At 42.8% G+C, this 21,573-nt stretch overlaps 1 protein-coding gene across 6 annotated transcripts in view; it reads left to right on the forward strand.

Annotated features, from left to right (window-relative positions):
- PALLD (palladin, cytoskeletal associated protein) overlaps positions 1–21,573 on the forward strand; it is an 847,172-nt gene that overhangs the window by 393,878 nt on the left and 431,721 nt on the right. For all 6 annotated transcript variants that reach the window (XM_069244048.1, XM_069244031.1, XM_069244040.1 and 3 more), the window contains 2 exons: positions 6,173–6,351; positions 11,372–11,438. In XM_069244048.1, coding sequence (XP_069100149.1) covers positions 6,173–6,351; positions 11,372–11,438 — 246 coding nt within the window. The remainder of the gene's footprint in view (positions 1–6,172; positions 6,352–11,371; positions 11,439–21,573) is intronic.

Consider the following 21,573-nt stretch of genomic DNA (forward strand, 5'->3'; position numbering starts at 1 on the left):
GGATGGAGTGACGTAGAGTGGTGCAGAGTGGAATGACATATGGTGGTGTATAGTGGTGTGTTGAAGAATGAGTAGAGTAAAGTGGCGTGGAGTGGAATAGAATTGCAAAGAGCATTGGGGAGTAGTGTGGTGAACAATGCCATAGAGTGGAGTAGAGTGGAGTAGCATAGATTGTTGTAGAGTGGAGTGGTGTAGAGTGTCATGGAGTGATGGGGAGTACACTGTCGTAGAGTGGAATAGAGTTTTGTGGCATTGAGAGGTCAACAATGGAGTGTCATAGAGTGGGGAGAGATAGAGTATCGTAGAGTGGACTAGAGTGTCATGAAGTGGTGAAGAGTGTTTAGAGTAGAGTGTTGTAGAATTGAGTGGTTTAGAGTGGAGGAAAGTGGCATAGAGTGGAGTGGCATGGAGTGGTGTGGAGTAGAGTTTCCGAGTGGAGGGATGTGGAGTGGCGTAGAGTGGAGTAGGGTGTTGTGGAGTAGCATAGAGTGGAGTGAAGTACAGTAGAGTGGTGTACAGTGGAGTGATGTAGAGTGGATTAAAGTGTTTTGGAGTGGTGTAGAGTGGCGTAGAATGTCACAGAGGGGTGTGAAGTAGAGTGTTCTAGAGTGGAATAGAGTTTTGTACAGTCAGTTTGAGCAGAGTATCGTAGAGTAGAGTGAGCAGAATGAAGTAGAGTGTTGTAGAGTGAAGTGGCATAGATTGGAGTGGCACAGAGTGAAGTAAAGTGGCATAGAGTGGCATTGTCTGGAGTGGAGTGATTCAGGTGACGTGTGTGCTCAAAGCTGCTGTATGTGTGAAATATAAAAAAGAAGAAACTAAAATCAGGGTGGGGGGCTGGATTATTTTATGAGTAGGTAAAACCACGCACCTTATGAAAATCATGGGCTGTACAAAAAAATCGTGAAACTTCTTGTTCGCAGTTATTATCACGTGCACTTTCAACACAACAGGCTGTTATGTTTCGGTTTTGACTTTTTACTTTTAATGCCTCCTTACGACTCGAGGTGATTTCCAAATCTTCACTCCTTCCTCTTTCAAAGTTTTGAGAGTCCGGCCATTGTTGTTTGTTAGTGGCTTCCTGCCCAGCGACATCACAGGCATCTCCACTCGGTCCCTCCCTGCCAAACCAAGGTAGTCTTTCAGTGAATAAACATCTCTGCCATCTTCTTCTTCTTCTTCTTCTCTGCAGCACTAGGCTGCCCACTGTCCCTACAGCCCACGACTGGACGTGGAATAGGTGGCAAGAGCACGCTAATTGTGCAAGGTACTTTACTCTAGTATCGGGCAGATGATTTATGAGGTGTACTTTTTTGATAATGAAATAGCTTTCGAATCTATTATTTAAAGAAGAAAACTGCTATGCCATATGACAATAATTGGAGGATACCCTTTGAGATGTGTGCTCTCAGCAAGGATTCCATCATAGGGTTGCAGGGACAGTGAACAGCAACCCGGAGCACTGAGATAAACACACATACGGAAAGAGAAACAGAGCTGCGGGCTCCGAAAGTGAGGACCCCGTTTGCAATCCCTGTGTCGGCTGAGCATCCTGTGATTCCAGACACAACACTTCTTATGCTATGGCTAAAAAATTATTAACGTGGCCAGCTGTAATATAAGTGGTGCTCAAATGTAAAGCGCTCCAATCCTCCTGGGGCAGAATTCCTGCTATATAAACAAGCATGTGCAATGCAATAGGTCTTGCATTTAGTTGAGTTAGAGCTATTGGCGTTGTAAATGCATAACTGGACTTTTCTTGCCTCATAATTTGGTCAGCCCTGCCGCATAATTTGGTCCTCTCTGCTACATAATTCCAGTCCACAAAATAGATTACAACATGTTGCTGTTATGCTCGACCTTAAACGTGTCATATCTCTCTTAAGAGAAAGGGAGTGAGACACTGGGGAGATCATCCACTTGATATTTGTGATGTAAAAATACAGGAGGAGCAGGGAGAGAAGAGTTTATGAGTGAGTTTAAGCAGTGGGGCCGCTGGTGGGGAGTGGGTGGTGGTCCAGCTCTAAATGTACCCCAGACACAGCCACAACCAGCAAAACCAGACACTGCCCTCCCAGAATAGGAAGAGCAATGTTTCTGTTTACATTTGGCTTAGACTTGCATCCCTATGAGTATTTGCTTTGGTGTGTATCTGTAGTTTTCCTTCCAAACAGTATATGATTCATGTATAGGGTGTAGCGTGATAAGAGCTGCTCCTATGTAGCTGGGAGAGGACAGGTTGTAGGCGGGCTACAGCTAAGATCTGAGGAGTTCACTTCTAATGAAAGTGAATTTGTCGGAGTGCCTGTCAGTGGGTCATAAAGGGGACCGAAATACATACTCATCTAGTCCTTGGCCGCTCTGCAGAACTCACATAGGCATGCTCGGATGCACCAGCCACCAATTGTAAATGTGATTATGTGCGAAAGAATGCGATGGAGTTACAAAGCTATCAAAAAATCTATGGGGGAAGTTAAAACATGCAGTGCACACAGATGAGTGGATGCATTCTATGTGTGCGAGGAGACTGGTGAACTGAAGGAGATGCAAGGAGAGAGTGAAAAGGGTGCAGAAGATGAAAGAGTTGTGCGCATGCGCGTTCTCTGCATGGTTCCCGTTGAGGGTGGCTCGACCAGTATTATTTGTGGGCCCTTCTGTGTCCCTTTAAAAACCAAATCCAGAGAGGCCTCTGCAAGAACCGAGAGTGTGTTTGACCTCATAATTAGAGGTTCAAATTCAAAACTGTCAGATAACATGACCGTTTCATTCTTCAATGGTCGATATAATGAGTACCTGTAGACGGCGAACAGTAAACATTGTTACCTGTGTGTAGCGCTGAGACACTTCTGAGTGGTGAATAGGCACTCCACAAATACACATTTATATTATGTCTCTTCGCCACACGCACACTACCCTGGTCAGTCTGTAGACACAAGAAAGCACCTTCCTGTGGCCCCAGCGAATTCGGTGAATTATCAGTGTTTTTACCTTTCACATACTGAACCTACTTGTACCTTTAACATCCCACTCTCAATCAATCAATCAGCGATTTGTAAAGTGCGGCTACTCACCCGTGATGGTCACAAGGTGCTGGGGGAGGTGAGGGGGGGATGCTGAGGATCAGTCAAAGAGCCAGGTCTTGAGGTCCTTCCTGAGCTGTGACAGGGTGGGGGACTGCCTGAGGACTCTAAACCTTTCCTTATTAACAATCATATTGTTGCTGGTTGAGCAGGTAACTCGATGTCCCTTAGGAAATATGTCAGTGTTCTGCAGGGAGTGTCTAGCATACTCTGGGGACAGGCCCATGCTACGGACCACACCCCGACTGCAATAATTTGAACGAAGTTATTTAAATTATAAACACAGGATGTGTGAAAATCTGTCTCTCAAATGCTCTTAGTTTAATCTCTGACTCTCGAGAATTTTCGGCCAGTCGAGAGCAGAATTGAACGAGGACGTATTGCGAAAAAAGGTCAAAAGCTTTTAATTGCACATTTGATTGGGTTAAAATAGATGTATTATTATTTAAGAACATTATAGTGCCCTGCATTTTTTTATCTAGAATTATGTTATACTGGCAATATATGCTTATAATGCACCCTGACTCGACTTGCTTTGGAAAATGTAAGGAAAAAAACAGAAAACAAATAAAAGTTATAGTTATTTTGTAACCGAAAAGGGTATGGCGAATGAAAGGCCTGAAATCTATACAATGTATTTTTTAAAAAAAGCATATTCGGCATGGGTGTGTCTGTGTCTGTATGAGGAGGGGAATCAATATTTACACAGAACAGATTGTATTATGAGGCCAAAGGTAGCCGAACACAAAGATAGGGAGAGGTGCACTGGCATGCTTGCCCGTAGCAGCCCCTGTGATTTCGGGCACATTGCTGTGTCGTCTGTGAAAGCCATGTCTGCCCTCTTCTCTGAAGACTGTGGCAGTCGTACCACGTCAGTGGTGGGGAGTGCCATTACATTCTTTCTGTAGTATTTATGATCATTTTGCCACAGGAGCTGTGTGACCTGCCCCCTCCCTGCTCACGGAGCTTTCTATGAAGTCTCTTAAGGGAGGGGGCATGGGAGGGAGCGGGAAGGGGAGAGACAAAAGAAAAAAGTAGTTTACCCACACTAAAGTATACGACCGATCGCACAATAATCCATGTAGCAGGGTCAGTCTGCAAGGCGTAACAAAACAGCCTCAAGGCAGGACAAATGTAGAGCATTTACCAATAACATCAAGGGATTTTTGAAAGGCAAGCCCAGGAATGAATGAAAGTGATGGGTGTGAGATGGGCGTGGTTAAAGCCCACAGAAGAGATTACAACATGTTGAAAAGCAGCGCTTGCGCACTGCTATGCTCGACCTAAAAACAAAACAGAAGCACGAGGGAGAGCAATGTGGGGGGGTAAGGAACAGAAGCAAACTGGCAAATAAGTTCCATTAATGTTAAACTATTTACATGTATGGAGCATGAAACGCTGGGTCATTTCCCCAGCTTTTGGTGGAGACCGGTTCATTTCTATGGAGTACCTACAACACCACCAACACTCTGAATCTGCTCACTTCAGATGTCTGTTTTTATAGCAGAGTTTTTAAAGTATATGATTATCACAGTGCAGAGCTAGAAAGTGACAAGGCCTTTTGCTACTTTTACAGCAAAGTCTTTAAGCATAAGATTAGCAAATGCTATCCACGCCAAGCTGAGAAATAACAAAAGCCTTTTACCACTCCAGGCACAGTATTACAGCATTGAATTGGTAAAATGCCATCCGCACCAACTTTGAATGAAAACAAGCAAACCCTGACACGTGATTCGCTCTATGAAAAGTATTTTAATAAAATATAGGACTTTTAATTATGTTTACTATTAATAAAAAGAAAAAGAAAGATGCTAGTGAGGATGGGTATTAAATAGCTACATAAAAATAAAAATGTATAAGTGTAATATGTTTGAATTCTTTTAGAATTGAATACAAATTTAATTTGCGATCATTTTATATATTTTCTATTTTATGAATTACACATTCATATTCAATCTTTTAAATTATTTTGCATTTATAATTTACATTAAAGTATTTTAATTAACTATTGAAAATTAAACTTCATAAAATTGTCCTATAATTTCCTTTAGGAACAGTTCAGCATAGATGATGGATACCTCCACCATTAGTTGGGAAGAAGTCACCAGTAATTTTACACTGGTAAATTCAGTCATAGGAGGTTCTATTCCCTTATTGGAGGAGATGGAGACATGCAAGACTAAACTTCGAAATAGAAAAAAATAGAGAGTTACACATAGATGTAGGAGCAGATCTACACTTAGGTACATCTACAAATGTTAAATTTACCTTTGTGAATCAGACCCCCAAATAGTTTCATGTGCATGGGATCCACTTCAGCAGTGTGGACCTTCTTCAGAAGCAGCATCCTTAATATTACTTCCCTATCACTTTCCCCGGTAAAATGTATTTCCCCCAAATTGCTTGTTTAAAGTGTAATGTTCAATAATGCATAAGTGTAAAAGTGTTCCATTCTTTTTTTATATGTTCATGTATTACTAGTGGTTGGTTATTGATGACTGATAATGAATAAGCCAACTGTATCAAGTTGAGTCATATACTGTCTTGGAAGTGGTGTGGAGAGTGGCACTTCACAAACAGACACACACACACATACATGTAATCAAATGCAAACCCTACGCTATGCAAAAAAACTGCACTCAATGCAGAAAGCAATCAAACAATTTAAAGATTCAAACAATGCCACTGGATAAGAGATATAGTTCATTATTGTAAGGAGTGATGAAAGGAAACTAAGTGTACAACGCCATGTTTAATTCTTAAAGAGCATGGGAACAAGCATATCCCCAAGAAGGGTCTTCCTGGGTGCTCTTTCCTGCATCAACTCTCCCGTGACACCGAGCTGTAATATATACAGGTTTTTATTAGCTGTTATGTGCCCCAGGTGCTTGGTACAGCTGTTTTAGTTCTTTGAAGGCTGAATTTTTTCTCATCTTAGATAATGTGATTCATTGCCCTATAGTCATTTGAAAAATCTTGGTACTGTGCCAAACTAACTGGTGGTTCTTGCCTTTCTCTCTCTCTCTTTTCTATGTGCCCTTGCTGTGTGCCCCCCCCCCCCCCTTCCTGCAACTGGCATGTTGGTCTACAAGGTGGTTCTGTGAAGGGAAGGAGCTGCACAGCTCTCCAGACATCCAGATCTGCTGTGAGGACGGAGGCTTGCATTCACTGGTCATCACAGAAGCCTTCGAGGAAGACACCGGGCGCTACAGCTGTGTGGCCACCAACACCGCTGGCACAGACAGCACATCAGCAGAAGTGTTTGTTGAAGGTACAGTAACAGGGGAGATACTCACACCTGTATTAGCGTCCACACGACACAGAGGACAGCTTCAGGTCCCACACTGTTTGTGTACACCTGCACAGGGGGGGCTCTGCCACTCAGGATAAGTAAGCACCCTGTAAGCCTGCAAGGCTCGTACACGACCTGTTAGTAAAGAAAGTAAACCAGAAAGCCATGTTTTCACGTTATATCCTGTGATAATGTCACTGTTGTGGTGTTTTAATTGTGGACCTTAATGTAAAAGCCCCCTTGACCACAACCTGATTGTGAATAGAGATTCAAGTAGGGTGAATAGGGGTCATTTCAGGACTACAACTTCCAATATGCAGTGTCAAATTCGACATACAAAGTGAGGAAAAGAAAAGACTGAATAAATAAGTTAGACTATACAAGTGTAATTTGTGTTTTTGGCATATAAAATAGATGAACCGCTGAAAAAATACAGGCGAGCAGTTGTGATGTATAGGGTAAAAGCACAGCATTGCACATTCTATTTCCATGTTAGATCCAGAGGTGATGGTCCGGTGAGAGAATAACGTTACCGTATTCTTAAGATCAGACTTAATGTTTCACTGGCTAAAAGGAGGATTAACATGCAATAACTGAATTACAGAATACCTTTATCCATTTTTGCCATGCAATTACCACCAACTTTTTGTTGGGGTTAATGGAAAACCTTTTTGCCTGAGTACAAATATTTTACTCTGCCACAGATTAGGTAAAACATCGTAGCCCATAGCAATATTTCTCTTGTAGTTTCATTGAGACAAAATGTAGTACATGTGCAAAAAAAGTGGAACGGAATAGGTAAAAAAAAAAGTCACAGAAACAGAAATGTGTAGTGTAGCAGTAGTGAAAGAGATGTCTGGTTTAAAATAACCCCGCCCTTCCCAGCAAATCTGCGATTTACAAATTGGCCTACTTATTTTGAATTATCCAAAATATATTGTCAACCAGACGGTGGCTGAATCGATTTGAAAAGTGGCAGAGTATGTTTACCTCCATTTTTATGTCTGCCTTCACATTGCATATATCTGCCTAACTATTGTTAACTCATTCTTTAAAAATAAGTAGATCAGACTTTGGATCCTCCCAGCACAATAATAGTATCTCTCTCAATATGCTATTGGTTGTTTTCTGTATCATGACTTGCTTGCATTGAAATGCCAAAGAGGATATTTTACATCTCAAAAGCACACTGAATTATCACACAATAAGTTATTTTTCTCATATATACATTGCATCCCGAAAAAAACATTTTTTTATTTTGAATTTTCATTGCAGTGGGCTGTTTTGAGGCCTATTGGCTTTGCCGATGCTTATTTATTATGTAAACAGCATAAAACAGTGTGCAGCCAGTTTGGTCAATTTTATACCATGGATAATATTTGGAACACATCCTGATTGCCCCATGCTTTATTACAAATGCAACAAAACGGAACAGTAGGGGTTGCTTCATTTTTGGAACCTTTTAAAAAACCTTTGGTAACATAGACACAAATATCAACAGATAAAAACTATTTAAATAGTTATAGCATGGACATTGCAAAGCCATCATGTAGCCGCCACCTGCGTACGATGAGTGCATTCGACCCATTTTGAGACATGTACTTCCCTACAGGGCTGAATGGTGTGAGTCAGATAGTACTGCTGTTCTGACATGCCCCTAAATTGAAGGATTACCAATTACTGTGTCAGATGTATGATATTACATGCGCTGTAGCTGAATGGAGATGCATACCTAATGGTTACTTAGAGATGAATCAGGTGTGTCTGGAGTCAGTGGAAATAAACCCAGCACATTTCAGACTAATGTAGTCACGACTGAGACAGCTGCGTGCAAATAGGCCGATTGCCACGGATTTGAAAGAATGTGAACGTGCTATTGATAGCTTTGTCAGCTTCTGTGATGAGCCACTGCATTTTAGAACTCGTAAAGAGTGCCTCTTGGGGACATTCAGAAAGTTGACATTCTGCCCGTTGCTTGCCATTGACTGGTTGGTTTGTAACTCACATTTTCTTGCTTTCCATGTGCTAGCTTTATTTGTTTTAGTCTGTCCAGCTTGAGCTTTGCCCCTCCCTTGCCAAAACCTTATATACACTATCCTTCTGAGTCAACCCTGTCTGTAAATAGGCCTGTAAATCTTGTTCTCATCTCGTCATATTTGCTGTGCATTCAAAGACTGAGGTCAAATGCCAGGCGCTGTCTTCAGAGGGTGCTTGTTTACTTTTTTTCTCTGACTTCAATGTGAGAGGATTTATGTGACAATCTTGCTGGATACTTGGGATAGGAAAGAGTTTTTCTAGCACACAACATCTTGGTCTTATATTGTCACATTTGTTGTGCATTCAAAAACCAAAGTCAATTGCCAGGCGCCATCTTCCGAGGGCACTAGTTTGCTTTTTGTTCCCTGACTTCAGAATGAGATTTATATGACAATCTTTCTGGATACTGGGGTCACAAAAGAGTTTTTTTGTAGCACACGACAACATTTAAATGAATTGTATAAGTATTTCAGAATATATCAGAATGATGAACGCTCAAATGAAGCACATTTTTTGTTATTTCTGAAGTGTATTGGAAACAAATAGTTTAATATGATCAAAACAAATCAATTTAACTAGGGTGATGCTATTTCCACACATTATCGCCTGTGCACTGTATAGTTTTTTTCAGTAAAACAGGATGACTGTGCAAATGTAGTGGTCACTTCAATTGAAAATGTGTTGTCTGTAATGGCAGTGTGCTACCACACCATGAACACTCCACTCTCTGCCACTCTACTCTACTCTGCACCACTCCACACCAGTGCACTCTACTCTGCACCACTTAACATTACACCACTCCATACCATTGAACTCTGCACCACTCCATTCTCTGCCACTGCACTCTTTGCCGCTGTACTCTACTCCACTGCATGTTTCACCACTGCACTCTACACCACTGCAGTCTAGGGCACACCAATCTTCTCTGCACAACTCCACTCTATGCCACTTCACTCTTCCCTGAAAGAATCTACTCTACTGCATTGCATTCTAAGTCACTCTACTCCACTCTGCACCACTCCACTCTGCACCACTCCTCTCTATGCCACTCTACATTTAACCACAGCACTCTACCCCAATGCATTCTCCACAACTGCACCCTATGTCACTGCACTCTACGCCTCTGCACTGTACTTTGAAACAATCTACTCTACGACACTGCTCTATACACCACTCTACTCCACTCTTCTCCACTGCACTCTGACACTCTACTCTGCTACACTGCACTTTCTGCCACTTAACTCTACGCCACTTTACTCTGCACTAATCCACTCCACGCTTCTCCACTGTGTGCCACTGCACTCTGCCACTGTACTGTACGGCACTGTACACTATCCTATGCTACTCTACTCTGCACCACTGTATGGCACTGCTCTCTATTCCACTCAACTCTACTCTGCACTCCACACCACTGCACTCTGTGCCACTCAACTCTACGCCACTCCACTCCTGCGCCATTGCCCTCTGCATCACTCAACTCTGTGCTACTCTACTCTGCACCACTCTACACCATTCCACTTTATGCCACTACAGTCTATGCCACCACATTCTATGCCACTCTACTCAAGTCTGCGCCACTTTATTCTGTGCCACTCTACTCTGCGTCACTCCACGCCACTCTGTGCCACACCACTCTGCACCACTCCACTCTACTCTTCACCACTTTAATCGACACCACTGCATTGCATAACACTGCATTGTACGCCACTGAATTCAGTGCCACTGTACTCAATGCTGTTGCACTCTCCGCCACTTATACTCTGCAAACCTCTATGCCAGTACACTCTACATCAGTCCCCTCTACGCCACTCCAGTGTGTGCCACTCTACACAACTCCAAACTATGCTATTCCAATAGACGGTTATCTTTGCCACTATACTCTACAACACTATTCCACTCTTCACCATTCCCCTCTACGACACTGCATGCCACTAACTATTAGCCATGCTGGTGTACAACATGGCTAAAACGGATTGGCAAAGCCAATAGCTCTTGCATATGTGAGACTTATTGGATTTGCCAGTGCTTGTTCTCTTGGAGCCGTTGAGGTTGAGGATCCACATGCCTCACTGGACCTTTCCAAGGCTATACTGACTGCAGAGACCGCGATCCCCTGGGTTACGTGTAAGGAAGGAGCAGGGCTGATGGGGAGGAAGGGAGGGTAGGTCTTCCAGAAGGCATCTACTTGTGTCCAGCTTCCTCTCTTTTGAAGTGACAGTGGGGCTGCACTTGAAAAAAGAATCCACTACAAAGGGCGACTGTACCCCAAATGCTGTTTAGCCACTTCTGTATAAGTGGAAAGTAGAAAGTGGGTCTGTTGGCGGGCAGCCTGGGATCTCTCACCTCCTAAGGGTCCTCTTTTTTTGCAGATTTTTGTCTTTGCTTCTGTGTGGTGCAGCGTTCTAATAATGACAGGGTCTTTTTAGTCAGGACTCGTTCACAACCACACCACATCGCCTTGGATCATGTGGGCATAAAAGTCCGTCGCACTTCGGCACTGTGGGTAAACAAGGTCTGCCACTTTCAGCACTGTGGGCAAACAGGGTCCGTCGCCTTCGGCACGGTGGCACGCAATGAGGTGTACTCCTGAAGCCGATAGGCAGGGCCTGGCGACTAATGGGAGATTAACAGAACTGAAATCTGCGTTTAAAATACTACATGTACGGTAGCCCATGTGAATATTTTTGGCCAGTGGTGCCCATCTAAACAACGTGTTTGCATTTTAGCTAGAGCTACACTTACTAGTTCCCAACCAACCATGGTGAATGGTTGATGTCAGGCAGTGGGTGTGAGTGTGGGAGATATGGTATGGCATCAACATAACTTGAGGCCTGGATGCTGCAAGCCTAGCTGAGGGCCAGGTACTCCTCACTCTAACTGCAGGTTAGCAGGGGATGCAGTTTCTCATGCTTTACTCAAGATGACCACAGAACAAGATATTGACTCTGCTCTCTTTTCCCAGGTACCAGTTCCTCGGATTCAGACAGCGAAGATTACACCTTCAAGTGCAAGCCAGGAGTCATGCCGCAGTAAGTGCGATCAATTACAAACAAAGATTTTCCCTAGGTTGCAGCTACCAATCAAATCAGGTGTGCTCACTAAGCTGGCGGTTATTATGCAGAAGGCCATAGGGCATCTACCGCTAAAAATAAGCTAATTTGTGGCCACTTGTGAACTACCGCACATTCGTACCTTGCTTCACGACGCTGGCTGGGGTAGTAGCCTGTAGTATAGCCTGTAGTATTAAAATAAGTACAGGTGGACTGCTGCTGGCATAGTTTCACACAAGCCTACGGCATGAAATTAGAAAACGGTGCCTTTAAGAGATGGGCACTCTTCCTTTATATTTCAATTGGACAATTGGGCTCGTTTTGTTGAGATTTGTAATGTGACTTCTCGTCCTTGTCTTTAAAACCTCCGTTTTTAGTTTACCTTCTTTCTTCCTCATCTTCATCCTCTGTCTTATAATGACGTTATTGCTGGGCCATCTCCGTCTTATATCTGCCGCCCACTCATCTTCCGTTTCAGCCTGTTCTCTCCGTAGCCCAGCCCCAAAATAAAATGCCCCCCACTTTGAGCCACGTGGAACAAAATGTCCTGGCAAAGTGCGCGATGCCGACCCTTTCTGTTAAGGAGCCGAGGGAATTGTACCTCCGAGGGAAGTGCTTCAAAATGATGCATTTTACAGTATGGTTTTAAAAGAATTTGGCGAAAACTGCACAGTTCCAGTATTGACGTCTTTTTTCATTTATTCTTTGCTTTTTTCTCTTTGTTTCGTACTTTGTTTCTTTCCTTCCATTCAAATAGCCTCTCATTTCTTCCGCATTTCTTCTGTCCATTCTTCTTTCATTTTGTGTGTCCTTTCTATCTGTTTGTCCATCTTTATATTCCTGTTTAATTTTTTTACCGCTTTTCATCTTTCCTTCTTTTTGACCATTCTGTCCACCCTTCGCCCCTTTCTGCCATCCCAGTTTCTTTTTGTATTCCTTCAACTTCTTAATTCTTTCTTTTCCTTTCTTCTATCTCCTGTCACCTGCCCCTCATTTCTTCTTTCTAATATTTAATTCTATTGTTCTGCTTTACTACTTTATTTCTCTTTCCCATTTTTATTTCTTTGCTTCATTCTTTTTTCTTTTCGCATCGTTTTATCCAAGTTTCATTCTTTCCTTCTCTCTCCCATCCTGTTTCTCGTTCTGTCCTTTCCTCCTTCTGTCTGTTCTTCTTTTGTGCAGTCGTTCCATCTGCTTCTTTTTAACTTTCCTTCTTTCTTTTCTTATTTGCTTGCGTCTTTCTTTCCTTCACCCTATCTAATTGCATTTTCCTCTTATTTTTATTTTCTTTGCCGCTTTTCCTTTCTGACACAGTTTTAAGCTTCTTTGAAACCCTCTCTCCTCTGCCCATCCTCATCCCAAAGTTGTTCCTGGCAGTTTATTTTTCTAGTATTGACAACTTTCTCCTTCTGTCTAGCAACGGCTTGCAAGCCAGAGAAGAAAATTAAGAAGGGCTACAAACAGTGCTTTAAATGGGCCGGTACTCTCCGGTACTGAGTACCGGCACTTCTTTATTTTGAGAGGGAGAGTACCGGCATATCTCAGGAAAAACGTAATACTTTTAATTGGAGAGTACCGGCACTTCTCAGAAACAAGCAGGTACTCTATTACAGAGTACCTGCACTTCTATTTTTCCATTTAAAGCACTGGCCATAAAACAATTTAGTCTGTCCCAGACGCCCTCAAGTGATTTGGTATAGTGGGTGCTCCACTACGTCGTTGGTTCTGCCCTTACTTCTCATTCGTCCTTCTGAGTACCACTCATAGATATTACTTCCTAGATTATCATGCATTCATGCATGCTACCCGGCCTCCTTTTTTACTCGTATTCTGAACTACCTCATGCTGCCCCCCTGTCTCCTCTATGTCCCTCCTCCGCGCTCTCAAGTGGCGGCAGCAACTCTAGCTGGAACCAGCATCATAACCATTGTGACTGCCTGAGTACGGAGACACGGAAGAACATGTGTTGGAAGTCAATAAGGGGAGAGGGTAGAAAACACATTGGAAGGGTATGCAAGATGAGTGGGCAAACACGTTTCAGAAAGACAAACTTAAAAGGAGGGTAGACCTGTACTGGCAAGGGAGCAAGACTAGAAAATATATTGTAGTTATAACTGTATATAGTGCTTACTACCCCTGACAAGGCGTTGAAGTGCTTTTCGGTGAGTAGCACGCTACTCCAGAACCAAAAAAAGATTACTATAGGGAAATATGAGTTAATTTGAGTGGTGTCTGTTAGTTGGATTGAATAGTATGATGGAGGGATAGAAGAGGAAAGAGGCTAGAAAGTGTTATGTGGGAGATCATAGTAATAAGATGAAGTTTGGGGTGAGTAAAAGAGATGGAGGAGGAAAGAGTCTCTAGAAATGAATTAGGGATATCATACTAGTAAAATGAGGTTTGAGATCATCAAAAGAGGGATACATGAGGGAAGAATTTAGAAAGGGTTGTTTAGGAGACCATAGTAGTGAAATTAGGTTTAGGGTGATTCAAGGAGGGATAGAGGAGAGAAGAGCCTAGAAAGGGTTATTTTGGAGATCACAGTAGTAGAATGAGGTGTGGGATGAGTCAGAGAGTAGAGGCAGAGGATATATTGAGAGAGGTACAGGATGAGACAGAGTAATGCATTGGAGAGAGTCAATTTTTTTTCCTTCTACAGTAGGAGAAAAGTAAAAAATATATAGATACATAAGTACATAGAGAGGGTATACAAGTATAAGGAACAGAATATATTGAGATTTAAATGAGTATTTTATAAACTGAGACTTTCAAGTATTGCTGCATTTTTAGCTAATTTATTTGTGAATATTTATAACATATCATTTTTTTAGATTTTTCTCAATATTTCAATAGTGAAGCACTTGTTGATTAAATAATCATGATACTATTTACATATTTTGATAGATAAAAGAGAGACCCATAAGCATCTATTCAAATAACTTATATGAAAACTATGCAATGACTTATATAAACATTAAGCATATAAATATAGATATATATTATAGTTATGATCTAGTTTCTATCGAAAAGGCTGTTGTTTACTTGCCTATATCTTTGGCCCTGGTTGACGAATCTTCAAGAACATTTCTCCAAAATTTCAACAGTCATGTGAGCTGCTGTCTGGAAAGTTTCAGGGGGTGAGATAAAGGGGGTGAAAATCAGTGCATTTCCAATGTTAGTTCCCATAGGAAAAAGTGAACAGCGAAAGTGCCAAAACCACTGGACAGAATTACACCAAATTTTACAGAAAGGTAGCTCTTGGTCCAGAAAGAGCCCTTTTTGACATTTTGTGTAGTTTTTTAGAATATAAAGGAAATCCGAAGTTGTATATATAGGGACGCGAAGGATTTGCGAGCCCTCCCGATCTCGTGCTGAGATCTGATTTACTGTCAACAATTCTGCACAACACCAGGGGAACCCTATAACTCTACCCTGCCTTTGTTGATGTTACTGTCAACAATTCAGCAAGGAAGTGTTGGCAGCCGTGTTGGGACTTGGCTTGAGCCTAGTCCCAGACAAAGATGTAAAAAAAAGAAAAGGGGCCAGGGTAGAGACACCCTCACCTCTTAGCTCCAGTGGTGGTGTCCCACAGGGACCACCCCACCAGGGTTGAAAAGCATTTTTTAAAATTTACAGCGGGAGTCATGGCAGATCTGCTGTAAATAAAAAAAAATAAAAAAGCAAAGTGCGGACTCCCGCTCTTCATCTTTTTTAAGCCCCCGTGGAGCCACGTCCCAGAAGCATTGTTTATTTGTAGCAGGGGGCTGCCTCCCCCCACCCCCATAGCCCTGGGGACCGCCACCTCCCAAGAGTGATGCAGGAAATATGTGTGGGGGCAGGAGGGCCCCGTGCCCCCACAACCTGGGAACCACCACTTCCCAGGAGCTATATTTAAATTGTGTGGGGGAGGCACACAGCCCCGGGGACCGCCACCTCCCCATGGCTTTAAGCCCCAAGGACAACCACCTCCCCAGGGCTACTTCCACATTGGGGAGGGGGCACATGGCTCCCCTCGAGGATCCACTGATGAGCCCTGTGACTGCCACCCCCCAGGGCCAGGTTCTGCTATGTTTGCTGTGGCTTGGCGGCAGCTTTGTAGCTACAACCAAGTCACAGCAAACATGTAGCAGGACCTGTGGAGTTTTCATCTATCTGTCTTCCCTGCATGCAGATGAAAACATTGCTCCAACAACCAGGGACCTGCTAATAAAAGCAGCTCCTTGCTTGCTGAAGCAATGGGACCGCAGGCGAGGCCTTGAGGCTCCCTTGGGGTCCCAGATAGCTCGCAAAGGGCCATCAAATGTAAAAAAAATTTTTTTTAAATGGGGTGATGGGGTGGAACCACTGGGTAGGCCTTAACGCTCCCCGCAGTCCCAGATAGCCTATGAAGGGCAAAGAAATAGTTTAAAAAACAATTATAGCATAACGGTGAAGGTGTCAGACCTTCACTGTGAGAGTTTAGGGTTCGACGCCAGATGTAGTCATTTCCCTCCTTAAATTTCGTTTCAACTGCACATGTTTAAGGCTTATACTGAAAAGTGATCTTACTATTTTACACTGACAAAAAAAATCTTTCAAATTGTGCAGAACTATCTCATTCTAAGTATATCCTACATCAAAGCCTGAAAAACTCTATGTCTCTCTCACTCTCTCTTTCTCTTTCAATCTCTTTCTCCCACTCACACACCCACTCAGACACTTACGCACCCAGTCACAGACCCACTCAGACACTCACACACCCACTCACAAACCCACTCAGGACCCTCCTGCACCCACTCACAGCTCCAGTCAGACCCTCACGCACCCAGTCACAGACTCACTCAGACACTCACACACCCACTCACAGACCCACTCAGATTCTCACACACCCACTAACAGACCCACTGAAACCTTCATGCACCCACTCACAGACCTGCGCACACACAGACGCACCCACTAAAACACTGATGTACGCACTCTCAATCCAAGACACTCTCACTACCACCCTTGCACCAGGATACACCCTCTCTCACCTATTCTCAAACCCAGAGAGGCCGCGGCCAACTTCCACCACGCACAACAAAAGGGCTGTGCACTGCGTAAAATTGGGCAACCTCATCTGCGCACAGCGAATGTCGTGCATGTTGCAAAGTTGGGTGCTTATATCGGGTTAACATCAGGCCCTATGGCCACCCGCTGCCAAGCATGGCCAAAGGCCATGTGAAGTGGTGGTTGGATTAACGTATAGTAATGAAAATTACTATATGTAAAAAAAAAACATAGAAATTCACTGAATAAAACAAAGGGACGTTAGAGTTAGGCAATAGAATTTAATAAAACATAGAAATTCACTTAAAAAAATAAAGGTTACAAGGACGTTATAGTTAGGCTCACATTTTAAATGTACAAACCAGAGAAATTCACCAGGTATAGAGTTATCTCAGTTAACTATAACCCACACCCTCTCCATGCACTGCTAATTACCCCACAAATTATGGCACCCATGACATCTCCGATAACATAATTGATAATGCCAATGTAATATTTGCAGTAACATTTTGGATGAAAAAAAATTTGCATAGCGGTGGCGCGAGTTACCGTTACCTTAGGGCACAAGTGGATTTCTGGCAACCAATAACCAATGTAGGGCCCTGAAGGCAGGAGAGATGTGGACTTGTGGCTTTACATGGAGGAGTAGTCTGACAGCAGAGTTCTGAATCCGTTGTAGTCTTTTCATAGTTGATAAAGATGGTGCGTGGTAGAGGCCATTGGTGAAATTAAGTTTAAACAGTACAAGAGATAGTAGCCTGGGCCATATGTGGAAATCCCCGGTGAGGTAAGAGTCACCGCAGAGTTTTCATAGTAATAAAGCTCAATCTTGCGAATTTGTCCACCTGGACATTCATTGATAGCTTGGAATGCAGGGTAATTCCAAGGTTTCTTACTTCCTTAGATAATTTAAGAGGTGGTCTCAGGACGCCAGGCCAGCCGCAGAATAGGTCATAGTTTTCCCAATAGTCACATGTTAGTATTTCAATTTTGGAAGCATTCAATTTGAGATGGTTCTATGTCATCCACTGATCAATGGCTCAGAGGAAACTGAAGATTTTTAAGCTTCCAGTGTCTTTGGGGCTTTCCAGTTTAAGAGGTATTTGATTGTCATCTGCATAGTTATATCATGTGAGCTGAAATTCCATGATCATTGTCGGTAATAACTTCATTTAGATGTTGAAAAGCATGGGTGAGATGATAGAGCCTTTAGAGACCCCTGCTTTTGTGAATTGCGGTTTGGATGAGAAAGGGGAGTATAGATTACATTTGTTCTGTGTTGAAGGTAGGATGTGATCCACTCAGGCTCAGTCCCCCGTATGCCAGCTTCATTTAGTCTTTGTATTAGACTGTCATGGTCAACTGTGTCAGCTAAGAGGTTCAAGAGAAGTAGTGCATCTTCCCTTTTGTTGTCTACTGTGTTTTTAAGGTAATCCCAGATGGCAATGAGAGCAGATTATGTGCCTCTTCCTAGGAGAAATCCTGTGTAGTAGTCTGAAAGTATGGAATTATCTTCAATGAATTGTGACATTGAGGCGAATACTGCTCTTTCGATCAGGTTACTTGGGAAAGGCCCATTTGTAATTGGTCTGTAGTTGTTGGGGTCATGCAGGTCCATGTTTGTTTTCTTTAATAATGGGCATATGTATACCTTTTTTAGGGCTTCAGGAAAGATTCCTGTAGGTAAAGAGTTATTGATGATTCCTCTTACTGGTGTGGCAGTAGAGGTAGTTAGAAGAATGTTCTTAAAGATTTGTGGTAGACAAGGGTCAAAGCCTGATTGCTTTGATCGGATCCATAAATTTACTTTGTGAAATTTGTTTGAAGGAAGGCAGAGGCTAGGTTAGCCTGCACTTGGAGGGGATTTTTGTAAATGGTTTTGTGCTGGTGGCTTTCCTTTGTTTTAAATAGGAGTCCAACATGTCTGCTTTGGTTGCATAATGATTTGCTAGTTTGTCAGTGAATCTTTAGGTCGAGTCTAGGCTGTGCACATGCGCTGTCTGCAAGACTTGCTGTTTTCAGTCTGTGGCCTTTAACCACACCCACTATTGCCATTTGTTCTTTGTTGTACTTGCCTTAAGTGCTTCCTTTTATTGGTGCATTTTTCCAAATGTCACTCCTTTGTGTACTTAGTTCCCTTCCAGGCGATTTCACTAAGAGAATTTTTTTGTTGGCCATCACACTACCTTCACGCTTCCTCCTGTTACAGCGTGTGATGGTCCCTCCTCCCTCTTCCCATCTGGGTATTGAAGACTTAGTTTTCTTTTGGTTGTCCATACCACACCACACCACTGAAAATATTGTGTTTAGAAAGGCACTGAAGATTTCAGGTTTTGTTTGTTCTTGTGCCTCTGCTCACATATACTTAATTGATGTTTTCAAAGCCACTTTTTCCTCCACTGCTGTTTTGAAAATAATTGGCACTCTGTGCATGTTTTGCACCCTCCAGCAAGCACACACTTATCCACTTTCAGTCTTCCTCATTCTAAAGTCCTCTAAACAGTGCTGCAGCTGCTTCTCTGGTCCCAGTGGTAATTCCTCATTCTTAGTCCTCTAGGAAGTGCTGTAAACTGCTTCTCTGGTCCCAGTGGTAATTCCTCATTCTTAGACCTCTAGGAAGGGCTGCAGCTGCTTCTCTGGTCCCTTTGGTAAATCCTCATTCTAAGTTCTTTAGACAGTGCTGCAAGCTGCTTCATTGGACCTGTCTGTAATTACTGATTCTAAGTCCTCTAGATAATGCTGCTAGCTGCTTCTCTGGTCCCGTTGGTAATTCCTCATTCTAAGTCCACCAGACGATGCTGCAAGCTGCTTCTCTGGACCCGTTGGTAATTACTCATTCTCAGTCCTTTAGGGAGTGCTGCTAGCTGCTTCTCTGGTCCCAGCGGCAATTCCTCATTTTATGTCCTCTAGGCAGTGCTGCTAGCTACGTCTCTAGTCCCAGTGGTAATTCTTCATTCTAAGTCCTCTAGACAGTGCTGCTAGCTGCTTCTCTGGTCCCAGAGATAATTCCTCATTCTTAGCCCTGTAGATAATGCTGCTGCTGCTTCCCTTGTCCCAGTGGTAATTCCTCATTTTAAGTCCTCTAGACAGTGCTGCTTCTCTGGTCCCAGTGGTAATTCCTCATTCTTAGACCTCTAGGAAGTGCTGCTAGCTGCTTCTCTGGTCCCAGCGGTAATTCCTCATTCTTAGCTCTATAGACAATGATGCATCTGCTTCTCTGGTCGCAGTGGTAATTCCTCATTCTAAGTCCTCAAGACAGTGCCGCAGCTGCCTTTCTGGTCCCAGTGGTAATTCTTCATTCTTAGTCATCTACGAAGTGCTGCAAGCTGCTTCTCTGATCCACTTAGTAATTATTCATTCTAAGGCTTCTAGACAAAGCTGCTTTTCTTGACTTGTCTGTAATTACTCATTCTACATGCTTTAGGTAGTGCTGCTAACTGCTTCTATGGACCCAGTGGTAAGTCCTCTAGACAGTGCTGCTAGCTGCTTCTCTGGACCCGTCAGTAATTACTCATTCTAAGTCCTCTTGGCAGTGCTGCTAGCAGCTTCTCTGGTCCCAGTGGTAATCTCTCATTCTTAGTCCTGTAGGTAGTCCTGCTAGCTGCTTCTCTGGTCTCAGTGGTAATTTCTCATTCTAGGTCCTGTAGGCAGTGCTGTTAGCTGCTTCTATGGTCCCAGTGGTATTTCCTCATTATTAGTCCTGTAAACAGTGCTGCAGCTGCTTCTTTGGTCCTGTGGGAATTCCTCATTCTAAGCCGTCTAGACAGTGCTGCATCTGTGTCTCTGTTCATACAGCTACTACATTCCAAACAAAAACACATAGGTAAAAGACATTGTCATTTACAACGCCAACAGCTCTAACTCTCACAAATGCAAGACCTTTTGTATTGCAAATGCTTGTTAAGTAATGTGATGAGTTCCTTCTGTGCATTTATGTTTACAAAATTAGGTGGGAATTTTATAAAATTCTTTATTGCTTAGGTGCTTGTTTTTGTCCTGTCTTTTTGTTCTTAGTGGTATTAGGATATCAAAAGCTTCTGATAGCCACTCATAAAATGTTTCATCGAAATGTATTGTGTCTAGATCTGTTTTTGATGTTGGTTGTTTTTATAAGTATTCAAAACTGTGTTTATTCCATGGTCGATAGGCGGAAGCACGTAAGGTGGTCTTAGGCATGTTGAGGTATAGTGGTTTATGTTGGAAAGCTAGCAAATGGTAGTGTGACCATGTGAGTGAAGTAATCCTTTGAAAGATAGCTAGTTTTGGATTAGTGCAAATGACATATAGGATGTGTTTATTTTGTACGATCTAATGTAGTTTCATTGTGATTAGGCCAGTGATGATGGTTTTTGGATGGGGTATATTGGCTTTGTCAAACCAGATGTTTAGGTCACCAAGAATGCATAGATTGGAGTGTAGTGTTACAAGGGTTGAAAGGGTTTATTGAAATGTGTCTGGGAATGCTGCATTGCTAGGTGGTGGGCTGTAAAGGAGAAGGAAGTTACAGGAGGAAGTTAATGTAGGGTTGCATCTGGTGATGAGGGCCTCACAACCATGTATGGAAATGTCATCAGCTTTAGTGAGATTTATTGGTTGCTGGTATATAACAGCTAGTCCACCTCCTCCTTTGCCAGAACGAAAATGCAAGCAGCAGAGAGCCAGTGCTGGATGAAGTGAAGTGAAAGAGGTTATTAAATGTTAGAAGCTCTCTCTGTGGAACTGTGAGATCAGTGCAGCCAGCCAGAAAGCTTGTATTTTAAAGTCATTGTGAGCATCGAGCTGGGAGTGAAGCAGACAAGGACAAAGGTCAATGGCATTTATCCCATTTCAGTTGATTTATTGATATCACTCTGATATTCCAATGGAAGATTTGTCTTAAAAAAATAGTATACAAATAAGGTTGGCCAGGGTAGTGCTTATCCAAGGAAATAATGAGCTAGAGTTGCAGCTGGAAGCCTTGTCTGAAAAAGGACAAGGTTCACTTAGCGGTGCAGTTACTGACTGACATGACTTTAGTGGACGCGTAGCACTCAGTACTGTTCAAGACAGGTGGGATCTGTGGCTGTTCTCTTTCCACCTACAAGAC

Source organism: Pleurodeles waltl, chromosome 1_2 (assembly GCF_031143425.1).
Source record: "Pleurodeles waltl isolate 20211129_DDA chromosome 1_2, aPleWal1.hap1.20221129, whole genome shotgun sequence".
Lineage (NCBI taxonomy): Eukaryota > Metazoa > Chordata > Amphibia > Caudata > Salamandridae > Pleurodeles > Pleurodeles waltl.